Below are 21,157 nucleotides of genomic sequence, written 5' to 3' on the forward strand. Positions count from 1 at the left end.
TATTAACTTTAGTTGTTTTGTTTTTATCTTTTAATCAATACATTCCATTGAATGGAAATTTTTTATTTCATTTAATTCAAAATTCAATGCTTCCTATTAAAATTTTTAATGTAATTTTTTATGAAGTAAGGTCCTTAAAATATAATTCGTTTATATCAACTTCTATTCCAATTCTTTTTAATGTGTAAGATGTACTTTCTAGTAACATTGTTGAACATGTCATGTTGACCCACAGAAAAATAAAACTGGAAATTCGTGAACACGTTCGATGCCGTGGTTTCTACCTGTGATTCACACCTGTCGAATTAAATGACTCCTTTCTCTACTGTTTTAACTATAGCAGAGAAGGATGTCATCTGATTAGATAGTATGTGTGAACTACATAACGGCAGCAAACATGTTAATCTAGCAAGAGTATTTCTAGATAATTTTACATTTTCCGAAAGTAAAAATAGTTTATTTTAGACATGTTTTGTCGATTATTACAGTCATTCTTCTTATGTATCAAATAGGGATGAAAAGACATTTAATTATTGATTTATAATCTATGGTTGCCACAAAGAACTATTATGGATAAAAGGTCCACATTTTTACAGCAAGAGATATTAATTAATGGTTTTGTCAGACCTGGTTTTGCATAGTATGTTTGAAAAAGACATGCAAATATTCTGTTACAAGCAGCTTCCTTGGTTGCTTTCAACAGAACGTAGGCATGTCGCTAAGCTCATCTTTTTTCATCAAATTTTGGTAACTTGCCTCACAAACTCACGCAAGTCCTTAATACGTGAATTGTTGCAGATGAAATGCGAACACATCCATCAAAAGTTTATGTAGTATTCAATGCTTGTTTCTATAACTTTTGTTATTATTAAAGGTTCGAAAAGGAAGCATATCCGATTGCTTATCTTTTCTTGTGAATTTTATACATTAAATAAGTAAACACCGTTGATTCGTTAAATGTGTAAATCAAGTTTCATTTTCTTACAGAGAATTTTTTATTTATTTTTTGATATTAAGAAAATTGTGAAAAATTTTAATTTGAGATGCATTGGCATAGAAAGCGAGTGAAGGCATTGTAACAGAAATTTTCTAACTAGGGTACCACTAATATTTTATTATATTACTGTTCATTGTGTAATTTTTGTATGAAAAAATTTAAAGAATGTTCAAAACAACGTTAAATGCCCTTTTTTTTTTTTTTTTTTTTATTCATAAATAAGTTTATTTCCTCTTAAGACGGCGCTAATGACGCTACTCTGGTCATACTATTGTTCGGGAGGAAGAAGATTATTACTTTCGTAAAATTTAGAAAATGAAAATTGAATAAGATATCCGTTTTCTGTTTGAAGCATTGTACCAGGTATTTCATTTAAAAAAAAAAAAAAAAAAAAAGATCAGCTTTTAGGTATTTTATTGGACGAAAAGCATATTTACAAAGGGGCAATTAATTTGTGTGTGTGTGTGAGTGAGTGAAACTTGATTTTCTGCCAAGGATTCTCTCATTACAAATAGAGGACGGTTGAAATAAATGATGAAACCCCACTTTTCGAAATTGGTTACAAAGAAACAAGCTCATTCCATATCAATTATAAATCTTCATATTAAATATTATGTATTATAACCTACTCTTTACAAAAAATATATATTTCATTTAAGAATATAATTGAATAATATATTTTATTCTTTGGTTATAAACACTCAAATCTGGATACATTGCTTTATAATCAGAAAATATTTTAGTTATGAGACCTGTCTTATTTTATTTTTACACAATTTAGTATAGAATTTAAATAATTGATTTAAATAGTCTTGAAGGCCGAAGGGGCATCTGAAATTAAATGGCATGAGGCTACTTCTCTAGAAATGACCCAGAGTTTTCTAACTATTTTATTAGCTTATTTTTATTTGGAAATGTAATGAACAGAAAAATGAACGTTACCTCGACAAACTGCATGTCTAATTGAATGCAAGATATTTTTCAATACAGAAATTTTTTCAAAGGGAGAAAAAATTTTAATTCTAGTATAACAATGAATGATTTTTTTTTTCACTTTTATTATGTAATAGTAGGCATGCAAAAGAATCGTTTAGTCCAAAGATTAAACTAGTCACTCTAATACAATCTCTCTGCCTCATCCATTTACGTAATTAACTGACATTTTGCGCACAAATGAAAATTGCAGCTGAGCAGTTTACATCGTTCATGTGATTCTTAAGATTCTTAATTTTTCTCTCTTGTTTTAACATTTTCCAAGACACTTGACAGGTAAGTTTTTTGTTATTCCTTTTTAAATTAGAATTTTTCTAAATGAGAAAAAAATCTTAAAATCTGATGGATAAAATTTCAGAAGGACGAGTCCAGTATTTTCTGATTTGCTGCATTGATTCTAATATAAAAACAATATAATGTATTCAAGCATACACAGTGTAAAAAATTTTTTCATTTAAAAAAAATTCGTGTCCGTAGAAGTTAATTATATTTTGGATATAGTGTAATCCTGTTTAAAATAGTAGATATTAAAGTAGTTTATACATGTTTCTTTACATCATAAATTCTATACAACCTTCTGTTTTTAAGAAAGTTTGAAATTCTAATTAATCTTATGCTATCTTATTTTAGCAGTTTTATATCCATTTGGACTAAACCAGTTAGAGAAATTTAATATTTTAAAATATCCAAATAAATAAATAGTTAAATTGATTGTAGTTAGTGAATAAATATGTGAACCTAAAAAATATCGACTATACTACAAACTACTAGTACTGATTTGCCTATAAATAATAATCCTCTTTAATCTGGACTTCCCATTATTTTATTCTTGGATATTCCATTTTTAATATATATATGAAATTTCTCAAAATACTATATCTGCAGATACTTACTTTTCCTTAAATATGTTTCAAATTCATTTCCTTTCACCATTTAATGTGTTTACTAGACTTTTCTCCAGTAAAGAGAATGAGATGATTCAGAAATAAAATTAGAAAATGTATTTAGGATTGAAATTGGATTTAGTGAAATTCGTCTAACACATCGTTCAAATATTAAAATAAATTTTTTGCATTTGTGTGATCGCGCATCTAATACTCACTTATCGATCTTCACTTGTTGAGCCCAAATAAAAATGATCAGATTCTTTTTTCTGTATGATATATAGGCGAGAAAGATTATAATAGGAACACAGAGAGTTATTTTGTATATTTTTCTGACTATTTACGAAAGAAAAGTTACCGTATCTTGTTCTTTACTTGAGTGAAAATTGTGTTCTTTGTTCTGTAAGTTCTTCCGCCAACAAGTTTGGGATAGTTTATCCATAATTTTGAAAACGAATATTAAAGATAAACTATTTGTCTTAACATCTGAATTTCTCCTCCCTCCCCCCAAAAGATGGCTGTTTGTTTTTTCCCGTGAAAGCACTAGAGATTAAAGGATTTTTTCAACTGCTGGAGAAAAGTCAAACATCACACCTTATCTATAGTTCAGGCTGGTGAGAGAAACGCTTGCAGTCATGCCGGCCGTCGAATCAATTCAGACATCAGTTCTTTTAATCGCTAAATATCAATGAGGGCCACTTTGTCTCATATGATGTATAGTTGCATGCACATAAAATTCTTTGCGACTTGTATTACTGTTTTATTGCTAATTGTTTATTTAATTTACAAAGAAACTAGTTGTTTTCAGGGCCGTCCTATCAAATAGGCTAATTAAAATTAAAAAAAATATTTTTAAATGTATAAATTCTTAATAAAAATGTCTTGCTAATTTTTAAAATTTCTAACTATGCATAAATAATTTATTGTAGTTTTGATTTTCTCAGAGATATAAAGTCAATACCTAAACATATGCAAATAGAGATTATCGATATCCATTTCTCTTCAGATTGAAGGCAAACTTCAGTGATGTTGGGGCGACCGAATTTTACGAATATTTGCAAGCGAAGGTTGAAAATATTCAAAAATTGGCATTTTAAATTATTTCATTGTTTGTAAGTATTGGTAATATTATCAATATGTAGGAGCAATTGTTTTCTTTAATGAAAGGAATTAAATCTTGTCAGATCCAGAATTGATGATATTCATCTTAGATCAGTTTTGAAAACATTTACTAAAAACAAAATATCCCTTGAAGTAGGAAAGAAAATTGAAAAGATTAGATGTCAAGTATCATGAAAAAAGCATTTACCATTTTCCGGTTTTGTTTTTTTACCGTGTTCTTAAAATAAGCATACTTTTTTTTTTTTTTTTTGCAAACCGTATAAATAAATATTTATTTCAACCTTATTTTTGAATTAGTGAAGAATTCATTACTTTTATTCCCTCTACGTCTATTTTAAACCCTGTTAGGGCTCTCAAGCAATGTAAATTTCCCCCTCCTCTACGTCCAAAGGCAAAAGCTTTTTATTAATGTTATCCCTAAATCCACAGTTTTTAAGTAATAAATATTATCGTAAACTGAAATAACAAAACATTTAACTGCAGGTAACCTGCAAGAGAATTGATTTTACTATTTCTGTATTTGGAAACACGTAAAAAAATTCCTTAGAATAATATTGTAAAATTTAAGTGACAGTTTTAACTGGAATATGTTCAAATATTTATAAATCAAATGAAAATACTAAATTAAATATCGCTACAAATTTTTGAAGTCCCTTGCTAATTGTATTAGATGATAATCTAACCCTGTACTCCTCCCAAAGTAATAAAAGTAACTTAAAATTTTAATTAATTTAAATAGCATTCAAGGCAGAATTCTAAAATTGTGATGAAAAACTGACAAAATTAAATGTATTACACAATTCAATTTCCAAGAGCTCCCTTGCATTTTTTTGAAAAATTAAAAAATGTAATTTCTTGCTCTAAACAAAGTCGCATTCTTCGTACCTCTAATTTACTACTCTCAATAGAAAAAGAAATTCTGATACACGCACTATGTTTTATGTACTCATTAATTTAAATTAAAGAATAAAATAACACGGTAAGCTTCAAAACGATTTATAAAGAATATTAAAAATGTACTGATTTTGATGATTATTTTGTCTATGAGGTAGCAAAAGAATTTCATTAAATAAAAAGTAGTTAGTCTTTTCCTTTAGGAAAAATGGAAAGAAAGCTTCCCCTAGAAAATTCGGGGATAATTCTACCCAAAAGTGAGTGCAGAGAAAATTCTTTGTTAAGAATCATGGTCGGATGATGAGATGACAGACGCCTATTCTTCAATTTCAGTACCACCCCAGACGGAGTACGTTTAATCCTCGACATCATATTTAGGATCCACAAAAATTCGCGACTTCTTGGTAGAATCAGAATTCGAAACAAGAACCCTCCGATCCCGAAACCTTATTATTAGGCTAACATAGCCCTTTTAATTTAAAGACATTACAAAAATTTCGCATGAAACAACAATATCTGTCATTTATTTCGTTACTAATTCACTCACGATTACTGCTTATATTATATAAAAATTGTACTTTAATGGGATATGGCCATAAAATTTTTTAAAGCAATTAAAGTAGTTATTCCTGTTAAAAATCATTTGTATATATTGGCACATTCATGTTATTAATTTAGACCATAATCCTAATGACTAAAATGCCCTTGTAATCTTATTAAAATTTGTTACATCAAATATTGCTAGATGTAATCTAAAATTATTCAGCAAATTTATAATTAATATTTATTTTTATGTAATTGAAACAGCAGTAAAAAACTTGAAAAATTCTTACATATAATAATGAAACATTTTTCTAGAAATAATTACTGTTTTGATATTCAAGCCAAAATTGTACGTTTCATAATGTAGCTAATGTAGAATATTTGCCCGCACTTTTTCTAATCTCTTCAGGTATAATTTTTTTCAAGTGAAATATAAGCTAAAACTTTGTATCTGTATTTTATTCAGCTAGAAAATATAGAACTCATTCTTCTAAATTTTATCCATCAGCATTTTTCTCTTTGAAAAATTTAATACAACAGAAAGCTGTTTGTAGACGTGTATTCTTTGAAGATGTTTATTAATTCTTGTAGACAGAAATAAAATCTCTTATATACTTCTACGAGCATATGATCTGTGCATGAAAGCATTACTTACAAATTGTTATATCTACAAAATGTAAAATAAGTAATGAAGAATTAACTACAAGACAAATAATGATTTAATGGAAATTTTTACACTTATATCATTACAAAACAAAATATTGAACTATATTAGTATTAATCAGAGAAATAAAAACAATTATTTCGTTAATTTAAAAAGTTGAAGATTTATTTACTACTGAAAATGAAAGCTGAGATATTTTAGAATCTTAAAACTAATAATTTATTTTAATGTGAAATAACAAAAATGTGCACATTTTATCATCATACACATACAATACATGTTGCATAAGCATTGTTTTATAGCCTAATTCATCATTCTGTTTGCATAAAATAATAGAAATACATAAAATTAAATGTATGCTTTAGTGAGATTAAAGAATTTTTGCAACAACCATTCTTACACCAGATGGATTTACACTTAAAGTGATATTATCAGATGGGCAATACTTTCTGCTTGCTTCAGTACTAAATAAATCTCTCACATCGTAACAATTTACATTGTCAAGTCCAAGTGATTCTATATTAGCTGAAACGCTTACTGGTCCACCCAAAGTTCGTCGATTAAAGAATACTAAGGCAAAAGAATACTTTCCAGATTTGTTAACAGGGCTAATTGGTCGGCTCCAAATTTCAACTTTATTGTTCTGGAAAAAAATTATATTTAATAACAGAACATTATCAACAATTTAACAAATATATCTAGATCCAATAGTAGGGGATAATAAATGACCAGTAGCACTCTTTTGAATGCTACAGATAGGATTACAGTATTAATACATTTAGTTTTCATGCATATGCATCAGATTTTTAAATCAAAATGCAGGCATTAAGAAATGCATACGAATAATCAATTACTGAAATAAACAGGTGACAGTTAAAATGTGAGTAACCGTACAACAGCGAATATTTCAACAATAAATAAAAAGGATGAAATGAAAATTACTTGGGCAGAATTTTCGTTATTATGCTCAGTTTGCTAAATAGCTTATTTTTTGTTGTTGTAATCAGTAAAATGGTACAACCAATATCGAAAAATATTTTGTAGCATTTTAATAAAGGGTTTAATGGACACCTAAATAATTGTGGAATACCTGTACCCAATATTTCAGCCTACAGTAGCTCTTAAAAATCCTAAAACAATAAGCCAAAGGAAGATCAGTCCCTATAGTATAGATACCTATAGATGTTAGAGTTTTTCATAAAACATTAACATCCATTTTATATTTGCTTGAGGATCATAAAAATGACACAGAGTGCTTGAAAACCCTTTATATTCTTTCAGATGTAAAAATTAATATTTCATAGGTGAATATGTCAGTTCCACACACTTCATAGACGATAGCACGAGAAATATTTTACTAACAAAGATTTCCTATAGAAAAATCTTAAAGAAGGAACTAAATATATTCCGTAAATGCCTTTATACTTCTTAAAATAATTGCTTAATTGCTGCATTTGATTTGATAAACGATAGTTTTTATATAAATTTAAATTATATGGGAATTTAATATTTTAGGATATTCATTTTATGTTTAAAATAAAAAAAAAATGTCTATCCCAGAATAAATTGCTAAAATTCTCAAAAGCATAATATAAAGTGGCTAATTCATCAATTCAAACATATTATGAAGCATAGAAGAATGTTCAACATTAAAATGAAAAGCTGTCTCTCTAAACATTATTTTTTAACTTTCCGTACAATATAATATATTTCTACAATTCGGTGTTCTGCAATTAAAGTAATAAAAAAAAACTTACATTATAAATACGCTTTCCCATGATTCCTAGTGGATCTTGATTGACAGCAATAACATCTTTATTTAATAGTAATGCTTTGAACTTAGGTTCAATGGAACGGAGATCATTAGACATCAAAAGAGGACTAGCCATAATGGCCCACAAAGCAAATTGCGCTCTAGCTTCATCATAACTCAGTCCAAAATTTCCGCCCAGAATCTATTAGAATTAATTAATATTATAATAAGGTATAATAAAAAGAAATTATTTCAACATTTTGATATTAACATATCAATATTAAAAACATAACTAGAAAAATTGCAAAAACCTTAAACGTCATGACAAAAGATCAATTTCTGGGAAAAGGATCCTGAATCTTACATTCAAAATAGGTAAATATAAAATCTAGATATCATCAAAATTAATAAAAAACAATAACAGTAAAAAACGAACAAAAAGTGTGACCCCTAAATTACGCATTAGTAATAATAAATAATGTATATGAATAAAATAATCTAATATTGAAAATCTAAATTTTGAATCACATGTATTTTGAGAACGCAGCATTGCCTCCATTATTTCTGCTTTTTTTATAAATAAAAGTTTCAAATTCCTTACTGTAAAATTTCCAGAGCAAAATGTAACAAACAAAATTGATTTGAATTCAGTTTAACATGTTCATTTTGTAAGATTATTGGTACATTTGCTATTGTTGACTTGAATTTTTTTCTCATTTTAAATTGGGAACTGATGATGATGATGCCGTGTCCGCATTACCACGGAAAGGGGGAGCAGTAGTTTTTGAGAGCAAAAACTATTGAGCACCCGAGGGCAGAAGTCTGACTTCTAGCTTATAAATTGGGAACTAAAAGTTATATAGGCAAAAACAAAAATGGAGGAATAAAAAAAAAGAAATGTTCACATTAACTTATGAATATTCACACTAGCAATCTTTGGAGTACTTGAAAGGTGCTTCTTGAGTTTATCACAATATAAAAGCATCGCTCATGTTGGTAACATGAAAAATGGTGCTTAATTATGATTTTTATTTATGTATTGCTGTTATCTTCCTTTACCATTTTTAGTTTCCAGTTGGTTTCAGATGCTGTACTTTTTATTAAATTATTTTTGGCTCTATATAAGTTATTACATTAAAGCTTTTGAATAAACAATTCCTTCAAATTAAATTGCGAAAAATTAACAATGCAAAGCAATTCAAGCTATTTAGCATACATAATTATTTGCCTTTTGCTGAATATTATCTGAGATTATGAATCACATAATATCCAGCAAAACCAGAGAAGACAAGCTAATTAAACAGGATACTCTATCCGAAGCTGTTAGTTCATTACACAGAATTTTGAAAATTATATTTGATACATTAATGGAAAAAAATAACTGCACCATCATAAAATATAAATATTAAAATCACTTTCCGTCTCCATATTCAAAATCCGATTCCTTTTTTATTCATCAATATTATTTTAAAAACAATTTTTAATAAACAGAATACTTTAAAACAAATTATAAAATTTTATTTTTATCTTAAGAGAAACTTGAGGCAACCAAATTTTGATATTCATTTGAGAATGGGCAGTATTTCTTAAAATAAAACATTGGATGGACATAAATATCTTACTAAAGGAAAAAACTCCAAATGACTCCAGTATTAGAAACACCCATTGATGGATTTAAACTTCTTGTGGCCCTAGGTCCTTCTTTTAATAAGCTAGTCAATAACGTTTCAATACATTTTTAACTACATAACATATTAATTATTTATTTCAGTAACTTCGTGAAAATTCACATTTTTCCTGTATTAATTTATTATGATCATGACTTCGCGGCATCAACGTTCATGCACAATATCATTTAAGTAGGTGCTCGATTTTCTAAATATTGTAATAAATAAATGATCATACTTAAACAGATAGGAATTGGATCAATTGCATTCGATAATTAACATTATTTTAACCTTTTATAATTCATGGTATTTTTTTTATTATTATTTTTGCAATTTATTTGGCCACTCGGTTAATAAAAACTTTTTAATAAACCTGCCTGCGGTCTCTCTCAGCCCAGGAGACCCTAGGCAGTTGCCTAGTCGGAAAACGCCATTGGGAGCACAAAACACTCAAATTTCCACTATTTTCTGCAGTGTTTGCGTGTTGACGTTACAAAACGGATTCATACTCACCATTGAAAATCTGTCTCTTATTCAGAAACATCAGAAAATGTTGCAATTCGCCTCTTCACAGGAAAAATAAGAAGTTTTAATAAATTTGAATTTAGTGCTTTTCTTTTTTCAAATAATACTGATTCGAGTTTTCAAAAAACGTCAACAGATCCAAAAAAAAAAAAAAAAAACTTTGCACGAAGAGCGGAATTGTGGGCGGAAATCGCTTGTGAACAAAAGAAGAGCCGCCTGATGATTGTCACTCATAGTGTGCAGTAACAGAAAATCTACAATGCAACAAATGGCAGCGTGATACAACAAATGATCATGGTAAAGCATATTCGTGCTCTCTACAACAAAGATTTTACAAATAATTGTTTTAATAGCCAAAGATAAACAAGAATTATTTTGATCTAGTAACAAAACCAAAAAACTCGAATATTTTAGACTAAAGAACATCGGCATAGGACATTTAATGACGAAAAGTGTTGTTTCATTTAGCAGTTCGTGTTTCTTTCCTTCACACAAGTGACAAAGTTCGTATGTGGTGCAGTTGTAGGAAGATCCATTTATCCTTCCAAATTACCATTCAATCTGAGAGAATTAAGAATTATTATTTCGTTAGTATGAGCTAATATTCCTCCTCAACAGTTTCAGTAACTGTAGAGTTCCCTACCTAAATAAATATCTGCTGCCATTAAATTCAGAAGAATTAGTATTACGCAGCAGGGTGTTCATAATATTGTAACGATTCGGAATATATTCATGATTTTAAAACTCAATCTGCAGCACTTTGGTGAAATAACAAATTCACAAATACCATATCTGGATCATTCCAGTGACCAGGACCAGCTGCTGCAACTAGTTCATCTTGATGAGCAGCATAAAAATCCACTATAGATAAAACACTATCCCAAGAATCTTCGATATCATCAAAATTTCGCCACAAATTACAATGCTGTGCAATTGCAGCGTAATCAGGCTGAAAGAGAAAAGTATAAATTAAACATTACCAAAAATTATTTTTAATTAAAATTTAAAATGAGCTTAAATTAAACAAAACTTTAAAAATAAAAATAATTTAACGAATTTTGAGTTAGAATGAATTTTTACTATAGAAGTTACAAACGACTAATGATCTTCAAAAATTAGATGAAATTCATTTTTACAATCATTTTGTATCAGTTATAACACATGGCATACATTAATAACACGCATTATGTGCAGAATTATTTGAAACATACTTCAGGAACACTTCATCGACGACAAGGACAGAATTTTCGAAGGAGTACTTGGGTTCCAGATCTGCTACCGTCGATTCTAATAAGTTTGCCACAATGCCAAAATATGATTTTAACTGTGAAATGATTGAAATGGTGACCTCATTACTAATGTAGAATTTCTTTTTACATATTCTAGTTTTTTCATACCATAGAGCTAGTAAAATCAAATTATGCATTATTTTTTCAAGAAAGATCAATATTGTATCTTGTTTCTTTCGTTCATCAAAATACTAACATGGCAATCTGGCAGTCCACATACTTCACAGTTCAATGCACAGCGTACTCGAAGTCCGTAAAAATTTAGAGAAATTACATTATTTGATCAAAGCCACATTTTTTGCAAGGAACTACTACTTCGTAAGAGTATTCTTATTACAGTTACCATGTCAAACGAATTCCGTTTCGTTTTTTAAACTTATCTTCATTCATGTATTTATCCAAATAATTTATTTAGTTTTTTTACAGACCATAATGCAATTTTTTAAAAAGTGACAGGCTGAGTCAAAGAATTAGTAGCTAGTGTCATTTATTTTTAACTGTTGCAACTGAATATTATTAACTAAAGATTTTAATAAATAAATATTTATTAAAAAACGAAAGAAAAATAAACAAAATATTAAAAAAATAATTCCAGGGGATGAGGATGAAGAGTTCATAATATAAAATTTTCTTTTTGTTAGAATTGAATACATTATAAATTAAATCCTCATCTACGTCATTTTTGTTACTGTGCTCATCACTGCAATCAGAGTAAATGTCACAATAATAACTTTTCATACTTCCTCTTGTCTTTTAATTTTCTGGGGAAAAAATTGAGTAATATATCAAATGTATTTCAGTTAATTTTAATATACCAAAAAAAGATTTTTTTTATTATTATTAAAAAAGGTAATTTTTTGTGGTAGTTGATTCCTTAAAACCAATAAATCATCATCGAGTGACTAGTCGAATTTACAAAAAATAAAAAAAATCTGCCAATTTTTGCTAATGGGTATTTTTTCCACATATTTGATACGTAGTGTGCTCGTAATATTTACTACTGCAATTTTGTTTTTGAAAGTGATAAAATGGAGGTACCAAAAGTTATGCAAATCTCACGTAAAGCTTTCAGCAATCTTTTTACTATTTTTTTTAATAGATAGAATCTAATTGGTTAGTGGTCTTATATGCATAACAGTGCACATACAAGAAATTTTTCAAACAGTGGAAGAATAGTCTGCTCTGACATTTCCCAGAAGAAACGCACCTAATTCTGCAAAAGATTGCCCGATATTCCAGAGACTTTCCAAGCATATTAATGGAAAGAGCTTAACTTCAAAGGAAAAGATAGAATGCAATTGCATCCTGTGAGTAAATGACATTTGTCATGGCTTTTGACAATAAATCAACAAATATCTGATGTTTCATTGACTTGGATGCACCTTTGATGAATTCCAATGACCACTTCCCTTCACGGTCTTACAGAAGCAAGATTTTTCATGTTGCCGAAAAGAATAACCAGAATATCTATAACCAAGCTCTTCAAAAGAATTTATGCATCGTAATCCATGTGATAAGTGTGATAAATCATTCGAGTATCTGCTTTTCTTCTTGATTTTTGTGTGATAGTATATCATGCCGAGTAACAATCTTTTTATTGTGTCAACTTTGTAGCCGTATCAAATGTCAAAACTTTATATAACACCACTAAAAGTGTAGAGCAGTGGCGATGAAAACAAATTCTTGATAGCATAGCATATTGATGTAGTTAATATTGTGAAAACTGCAATTATTAGTTCAGTTTCTGACCGTTAAAACCACTATAATGTGAAAAAAATTCTTGGAGGATATGTAGCTAAAATGTTTTAAAAATAAGTTTTTATAAAGAAATATATGAATGAAAATGGAATTATAAATAGCGAAAATAAAATGTGTTTTTTTTTTTTTTTTTTTTTTTTTTTTTTTTTTCCAATCCGTAAACAGGCTGGCAATGTTTATAATAGAAAAAGGAGTACTCTCCAAAAAAGTTATAGAATAATGGGTACTGATTGTGAGTGTATACCAAATAGCAAAATCTGATTTCAGCCAGACAGCTGAATGAATAAATCACTTGATGAACGAAATGTAAAGGATGCAACTGTGAATCTTTTTTTTTTTTTTTTTTTTCCGAATAACATATGGTTTGATATTGCCATCTAATATGCAAAATGCTAATCCAGAACTTTGATGGAGAATGTTATACCGTGCATAATCTGAAAAGCTCACAGAAAGAAATATTATTTGTGCCTTAATAGAATAATCTCCTACAGGCACTTTTGATTAAATTTTTGTTTTTTGACTAAGCAGTTCACTTTTGATTAAAAAGTTGAAAGAAAAAAAAATAGAATTTCTTCTTTTGTAAGGTATTACAATTTCAAGAGCTATATAATATCAAAATTAAATTAAAACAAAGAAAAAGGCAAAAGTGAACTAATAATACATTCATTCTAATTTTTTTTTATGTAGCATAGTACAAATCTTCCATTTCAAAAATTTCTGAATTAAAATTCAGGGTTTAAAAATTATCAGCCGATAATTTTAAGTTCTGCAAATTTTGATAGTGCTTTAATGAAATTCAAACTTTTCTACAAAGATGCAACTAGCATTATGAAATAATTAGTAAGTCATCATTTTTAATCAAAAGTAAAAAGCAGGGAAACAATTATATTACCAAATACCCAGCCTATCTAAAACTTAAATACAAGAAAGAATTATCATTGAACTAGCCATTTTATTGATGTACAGTTGAATCAGAAACTAAATTTTTAGCTCAGATATATTACACTCCATCAGGCCCCAGTTAATTAGATTCGTAGATTGCATAAAGGAAAATACATGAATGAATACCACTGTATAATAAGAATATTTTTAATTTTTTCTTACATCGATTCCAGCACCAACTTGATATGCAGGCCAGCTACATGAAAATACAATTGGACGCCCAGATTGGTTTAAAGCAACTGTTATTTGTGGGTACACTACATAAGAAATACAAAAATGTTTGCATTTAACAGAATTAAATTTATTAACATGAATGAATAAGTATCTTACAAGTCTAAAAAATCTAAATGTTTTAGCATTTTGTTGAAAAATATTGAAAAGTAATTTTATAAAAAAAACCATAAGGTATTTTCAGTTTAAAAAGGAAAAATCTGTGGACTTCATTACCTCCAATTGATTATAAAGCAATTGTAATATTATTTCAGAGAATCTTGAATATGGAACATGACTTCTAATTTTCATTAAGTCTCTTAATAATCATTGCATAAGATGATGAAATAAGGACAGCAGAATAAAATGACTTAGATAAAACTGTACAGTTAAGAGTAAAGAAATGGAGAATTACAATTTGAAAATTATATTTTCTTATTTTTATTAGTCATTGCAATTATTATTATTGGTACTCCATATGACATTATGGAGTACCAATACCAATAATACTCCATATGAAGTATATATATATATATATATATATATATATATATATATATATATATATATATATATAAACCTTTTTCAAGGTATTTTTCTTTTGGTCTCAATAGTAATTTCTTCTGGTTCTAATTATTTTGAAATTTTCTAAGAAAAATGTAATCGACCTATTTTAGAAAAAAGTATGATGATAGACAGTAAACTTTAATAAAAAATAATATGGATATTAAAACTTCAAGGAACTGTTTTCAAATAATTTTTTGATAATTTGGTAGGGAATTTAAATTTCTTCAGAGATCATTGCTATCCCTAAAAGAAAATAAAAGGATATTCTCAGCATCTCCTTCATTAATTTCTGGGAAATTAATTCAAAAATGTGCTTTCAATATTTTAAATAAAAATTAAAGACTTCACTTGTTTTTATCAATATATTTAAAATAAATAGCTTTAAAACTCTATTATGAACAAATACTAATAAAGCTATATAGTTCTAATTTAGAATTCTCAAGCATGAAGCTTTTGAAAAATATTTATAAATTTGAATATAATAATCTCCCCTTCCCCCTTTTTTTAATTTCATTCTTTGTTCTTGGTTATATTTTTTGTCTATATAATTAATGAATTATCTAACCTATGTTTCTTCCTAAAATTTATGATAAAATCTTCTTGTAAAATTATGAACTTAGAAGTTAACAAACATAAAGCAATATATTTTTTCTTTGAATATAGTATGTTAATATTTATCTACAATATGCATTTTATTTCAGTGTTTGATTTTTCTAGAAAAAGTCAAATGCATTGCTAATTCTAAGAAAATCTGAAACGGCCAAAGAAGACTGATTTATTTATTATTGACTTGTAAACTGTAGAGAAATAGACACCATAATATTTCATATAAACAAAAATGCATGGATTCCATTCAGCTATTTTTTTTCTTTCATTTTTTTAAATTTCAAATCCTTAAAAAAAATCATAAAATTAAAAAGGAATTTTATTCCAAAAATGAAATTAAATGACTTTAATTTCTCACTATCATAAATTTGTTAGTTCTTATTCTTTTTAAGCAAAAAATTAAGGTTGTATTTCCCTGACATTTATACTACACTGCATATAAATGTATTTGAGTTTGTATATGAATTAATGGTTAAGTAAATATATATTTAAAACACATTTAGATGTTTTAAACACATTTTGATGAAAGAGTAGTAGTTAGTTGCATTATAAGTCTATATGAAAAATATATTTTTAATATTTTGAAAAAAGTTTTAATCTACAGTATTTAAAATTTCTAATAATATTTTCAGTTAAATTTAAATTCATTTCCTTCATAAGATTAATAAATTTGTTAAATAATTCATATCAATATTAAATTTAAAATAGAAATTTATCCTTCAAAATAATACAAATTACTTTTTAGAATGCATTACAGAATCACAGTATGTTTTAAATAATAAAAAAATTAATTCACAAATACTCTCAGTTATTTTACTTACAACTTTAGTAAAGTAACTTTAGTAAACTCCCTCAATGAAACTATGTGAATGTTATTTAAGAACAGCCCTTGTGATTTTTAATCACTGTTTAAGCAACAAGGATGACACCTGAGCCAGTATTCCCACCTCAAAACTTTCAATAACTCACCAATGGAACTTTAATTCTAAAAATAAATCAAAATAAAACAACTTACAATCATCCATAACTGTTGGTTCTGCATAGCAACCATCTACTTTAAGCATATCAATACCCCAATCAGCAAAAGTTTTTGCATCAACATCAAAATATCCTAAACTTCCAGGATAACCAGCACAGGTTTTATTGCCACAGTCAGTATAAATACCTAATTTAAGACCCTTAGAATGTACCTACAATTACAAAATAAATAAAATAAAAGTTTTAATAGGAAAAGAAGAATTTCACCTTTTGTTGAAAAACATTTATCTAACAAATATAAGATACTTACATCGTACGTTGTTTTATGTGTAGAAAAGAAAATATGAATTAAAAAAACAATCAAATTTTCAAATACAGATGATATTTAAAAGCTAAACTAAAATTATTTCATAAGAGTTTTATAATCTAAGTCATATCATCGAAGGAAAAAATTAAAATTATTTAAAATATGAAATTTAATTGTAAATTTATAGAGTAAACTAAAGCAAATATAAAATTCATAAGATAAAATTTTTATAATATACCATTGAAGCCGTCTTAATGGGTAAAATTATTTTTTAAGTGAACTGTTCAATATCATTAAACAAAACTGGTATTTAAAAAGTTTTAAATAAAACATTATTTGCATGGACAAATTTTTAAAAAACTGCAGTTGATTTTCATAAAGAGGATAAATTAAAATTACTAAATCTCTGAGATCTTCAGAAAGTGAAAAAATTTTTAACACTTGCAAGCTGTCAGTAATAGAGAACATAATAAAGTAAATTGCATGTAATAGGACTAGTATATGATAATTTTCCCTGCATAAGAAAAAGAAATATAATTTTGATCTTTTATCTGATTTGATAAGCTATATTTGTTACAAATTATTATTTAGATTGCTTAAACTTCAAAGAGGAGGAAAATAGATTTCTTTAAACTTTTTAAAAAATTACATTATAGTAAAAATATTAAAAATACATCTTAATGGGAATGTTTTATATTTAAAATATGAAGTTTACTTTGTAGAAAGAAAATGCAATACTTTTCAAAAACAAATTTTTTTTTTTTTTTTGAAAAGGAAAATTAATGAAATATTCCTTCATTTAACATTACTTACATAGTCAGCAAGAGCTTTGATTCCACTAGGAAACCTTACAGGATCAGGTTTCAATCTATCAGAGCTATCTCTGTTCATATCCATCCAACAATCATCAACATTAATGTATTCATATCCAGCATCTTTATATCCATCAGCAACCATACGTTCTGCCATTTCCATATAAAGTTTCTCACTAAAATAAATGCATTGTGAAGGAATTAAAGATACAATAAACATTTAATTGCAAATGTGCATATAAAATACAATTTACTATGAAGCAAATGATAAACATTCAGCTTGAGTTATTACTAATTTGCAAAAAATATTTCAAATTAAATTATTATCCATATCCTATTTCAGTTAATTTATGTATTAATGACAAGCCTTAGATAAATTTCAGATTAAAAATGAGATCACAAAATTAGGATCACATTATCAAGTTAGATGTTCAAAATGCAAAAAATAAGAAGTAAATTCCATAATGTACTTTATCTTAAATTTTCAAAACAAAAAAGAATAAATATAATAAAAATAGTAAAAAAAAAAAAAATAATAAAAAAAAAAATCCCATTAAGACAAAATAAAAATTTTCAATTGAATATTATTATCACATGACATAGCTGCATGCCTAAATATTAGTTTCAATTAAAAATTTTGGTGATATTATTAACTTATCTTAAACAAATATTAATTTGAAATGCAACTTATCATTTTTAAATATCATATAAAACTAATATTGAATTTATTTATTAAATTTCCTTTAGTTTTACTTAAAGAAAGTTTGAAAAATTATCAAACTTTTACAAAATGTTGATAATTTCTAGATATAAAGGTGCAATATAAAGAATCCAAGTAATCAAAGATGTGCCTAAGTCAACCCAATTTTTTATTAACTATTGATCTTTTTATCTCACTAAATTTTTATTTAATTTCTTTTAATTTTTATTAAAAACAAATATTTTGTATCGTTTTCCATGATCACAATACATAATATTTGATATTTTTAGGATAATTATGTTATTTGTTATAAAAATATATGGTATGAGATAGTATGTTACTTTTGGGTGATTATAGTAATGGCATGGTAAGTACACTAAAGAGGTTTAAAATTATAAATGGATGAAAGTAGACATATTATGAACTCGAATTTATATACTACTTTATAAAAGAAAGTATCGTTTTTAGTTCTAATCCATTTTAATGCACATTCAATCATAGTTATATAAAGTTTACATATTACCTAATGCAGTTCTCAGGATCATTTTTACAATCAATATTGCAAGTAAATCTCTCCCAAGACAGCCATCCCATAGGTGGTGTTAATGCCAATCCATTATCAAGAGCAAGCAAGGTTGAAGGAGCAATACAAAACAGAAATACTATTAAAAGTTCTTTCATCTTCAATTTCTTTTCTTAACTGAAAAAAAAAATGAAGTACAGAAGATATTAATAATTACCAAAACAATGAATATTAGAAAACAATAAAATCATTGAATGCATGTCTTTGTTATATTATATTAAAGCTTCAAAATTTCATCTAAGTTTTAAAAAATAAAGTTTCCAATTAAAATCTCATAAGATTTTCATATTTTTAATGGACTGTTTCAAAGCTATTGTTAACACACAAAAAATTTTAAAATACCAGAAAAACAAAAATGGAAAATTAATTTTAAAAAATAATAAAATAGAAATTGAGGTATCTGAATCATAATCTTCATCTGGATTTGAATATTGATTAAGTCTACGCATAAAAAAAGTTCGAAAAATATAAATGAAAGAACTAATACTCATCAAAAGAAAAGAAATCAGTATTAAAATGCCAAAATTTCTGAAAACACAGGAAAGAAATTTCCGTTACTTCGATTTTAAAAGCAAAGCAAATAAAAATATAACAAATGACTTAAAAAATTATAAACAAATGCAATTAATTAACATAATGTTTCTAAAATAAACAATATATTGTTTCCGTACACTATAGTTTGGGTTTCTGATACTTACCAGCGAATTATGAAATAAACGCCTACTGAATTTTGTAACAAAATCATTCAACTTTCTGTCGATGACAGAACTAAACATATCAGTGAATAGATCTGATAACATCGCTATGTAAATAGCGATAAATGTCAAACAATAAGATTTGATACTTATAATTTCAATCAAAAACATGATTTCTTCAGTATTAAACTAACCGAACTAAATAATAAGCTAGATATTTTCGCCATATTGCTCTGTAAATAATTTCAAATATCAAGAGCTTATCAGTAGGACATTTAATCTTGATAAGGAGCGATTGAATTTTACTTTGAATTAAACTGAACAAGTAATTTTTTTTTCTTAAAAAATGGATGTGCGATGGAAGAAAACAATTGAAATTCATGCTGGAAATTGAAAAAAAAAATTAAAGTATGTTGATAAAAAAAGCAATTTATTAAAAATCAAAACACTTCTATATTTTAGTTTTGATTTTCGCTCCTAGTTGTTGTTGCCAGATTTAAAATATTAGCGATAGATAGGCAACGGCAACGTCGTGATGTTTCGGAGTTCCACGATGTGACAAAGTGCACACGAGCACCTCCACATGATAATTTGGAATAAATACTTTAATTTGTAAGTTTAGGGAAAGTTAATATTATAATTGGAACTAGTTTGGACGAGCGCAATAAAGCTCTAACGTCATTTTAATTAGGTGCATTTTTTTTATTATTACAAATTTTGATATAATTAATTAATTAAAAATAATATTTAGATTATTTATGGGGTAAATATGGAGAATTTTAATGGAATTACGTTACACGTACCTTACTAACTATTGGGACTGATTTGTCTATTTTTGCTTATTTATTTTGAAAAAATTTCGAGAAATTTCACGCTTGTAGCTCATCGTAGCTATCTGAGGCCTAAACAAATAGTTTTGAGAATTTTATCCACCAGATTGGTAACAAAGTTAATTAGTTCTCAATTTTTTGACTGATGGAAAATGTATATAGACATTATCAATCGCAGCTCTCGGTCTCTTCCTCGAGCTGGACACTGCTGGATCGTATGCAGGTAAACTGAGTAACTTGTTACAAATCTGGGGTAGTTTGTCGAAGAATTTAATTGATGTTCTTCTGTTAAATTCCGAAACAGGTTCAAGTTTGCAATCGTTATGTAATATTTCCCTCCTGATATACCAGGGAGCGTTTACAATCTTCATCAGGTGCCTATTTTGAAAAACTTGCAACCTCTAGATGTAGTGGCGGAAGTCGCCCCCCAAATTTGGGATCCGTACATTAAAATTGGTCTTAAAATAGCTTTGTAGAGCAGAAGCTTGAGCCTAATCGATAACTTGCTGCTTGGAGAAATTAAGCTGTTGAGTTAAATACTCATTCTAGTAGCTTTGGCGAGGGCTGCTTTAATATGGCTATTAAAGTTTAATTTTGCGTCTAAAATTAACACTAGGTATTATATTCTTTTACGAAGGGGAAGGGTTGGCCGAAAATTTGGATAGGGGCTAGATCAGGCATTACCAATTTTTTTAAAAAAATAGGAGGCACGCGCATTTATTTGGGTTGACTTTTATTTTCCAGCCGATGAACCAGCGCTGTAAAACGGTCATGTACTGTTGTATGTTTGCAATGATTGTGTGTGGATCCCTATGCTGTGTGAGAATGGCGGTATCGT

At 27.4% G+C, this 21,157-nt stretch overlaps 1 protein-coding gene across 4 annotated transcripts in view; it reads right to left on the minus strand.

Annotated features, from left to right (window-relative positions):
- Window positions 1–6,134: 6,134 nt before the first annotated feature.
- LOC129960516 (alpha-N-acetylgalactosaminidase-like) overlaps window positions 6,135–21,157 on the minus strand; it is a 39,106-nt gene continuing 24,083 nt past the window's right edge. The window contains exons 1-8 of one of the 4 annotated variants that reach the window (XM_056073995.1): window positions 19,493–19,672; window positions 18,735–18,911; window positions 17,513–17,687; window positions 16,430–16,604; window positions 14,194–14,288; window positions 10,830–10,991; window positions 7,855–8,052; window positions 6,135–6,740 (exon numbers count right to left, since the gene is read on the minus strand). In XM_056073995.1, the coding sequence (XP_055929970.1) occupies window positions 6,468–6,740; window positions 7,855–8,052; window positions 10,830–10,991; window positions 14,194–14,288; window positions 16,430–16,604; window positions 17,513–17,687; window positions 18,735–18,892 (1,236 nt within the window). In that variant the 5' untranslated portion in view covers window positions 18,893–18,911; window positions 19,493–19,672 and the 3' untranslated portion in view covers window positions 6,135–6,467. The other 3 variants (XM_056073996.1, XM_056073997.1, XM_056073998.1) reach the window with 3 other exon arrangements.

Source organism: Argiope bruennichi, chromosome X2 (genome assembly GCF_947563725.1).
Source record: "Argiope bruennichi chromosome X2, qqArgBrue1.1, whole genome shotgun sequence".
NCBI lineage: Eukaryota > Metazoa > Arthropoda > Arachnida > Araneae > Araneidae > Argiope > Argiope bruennichi.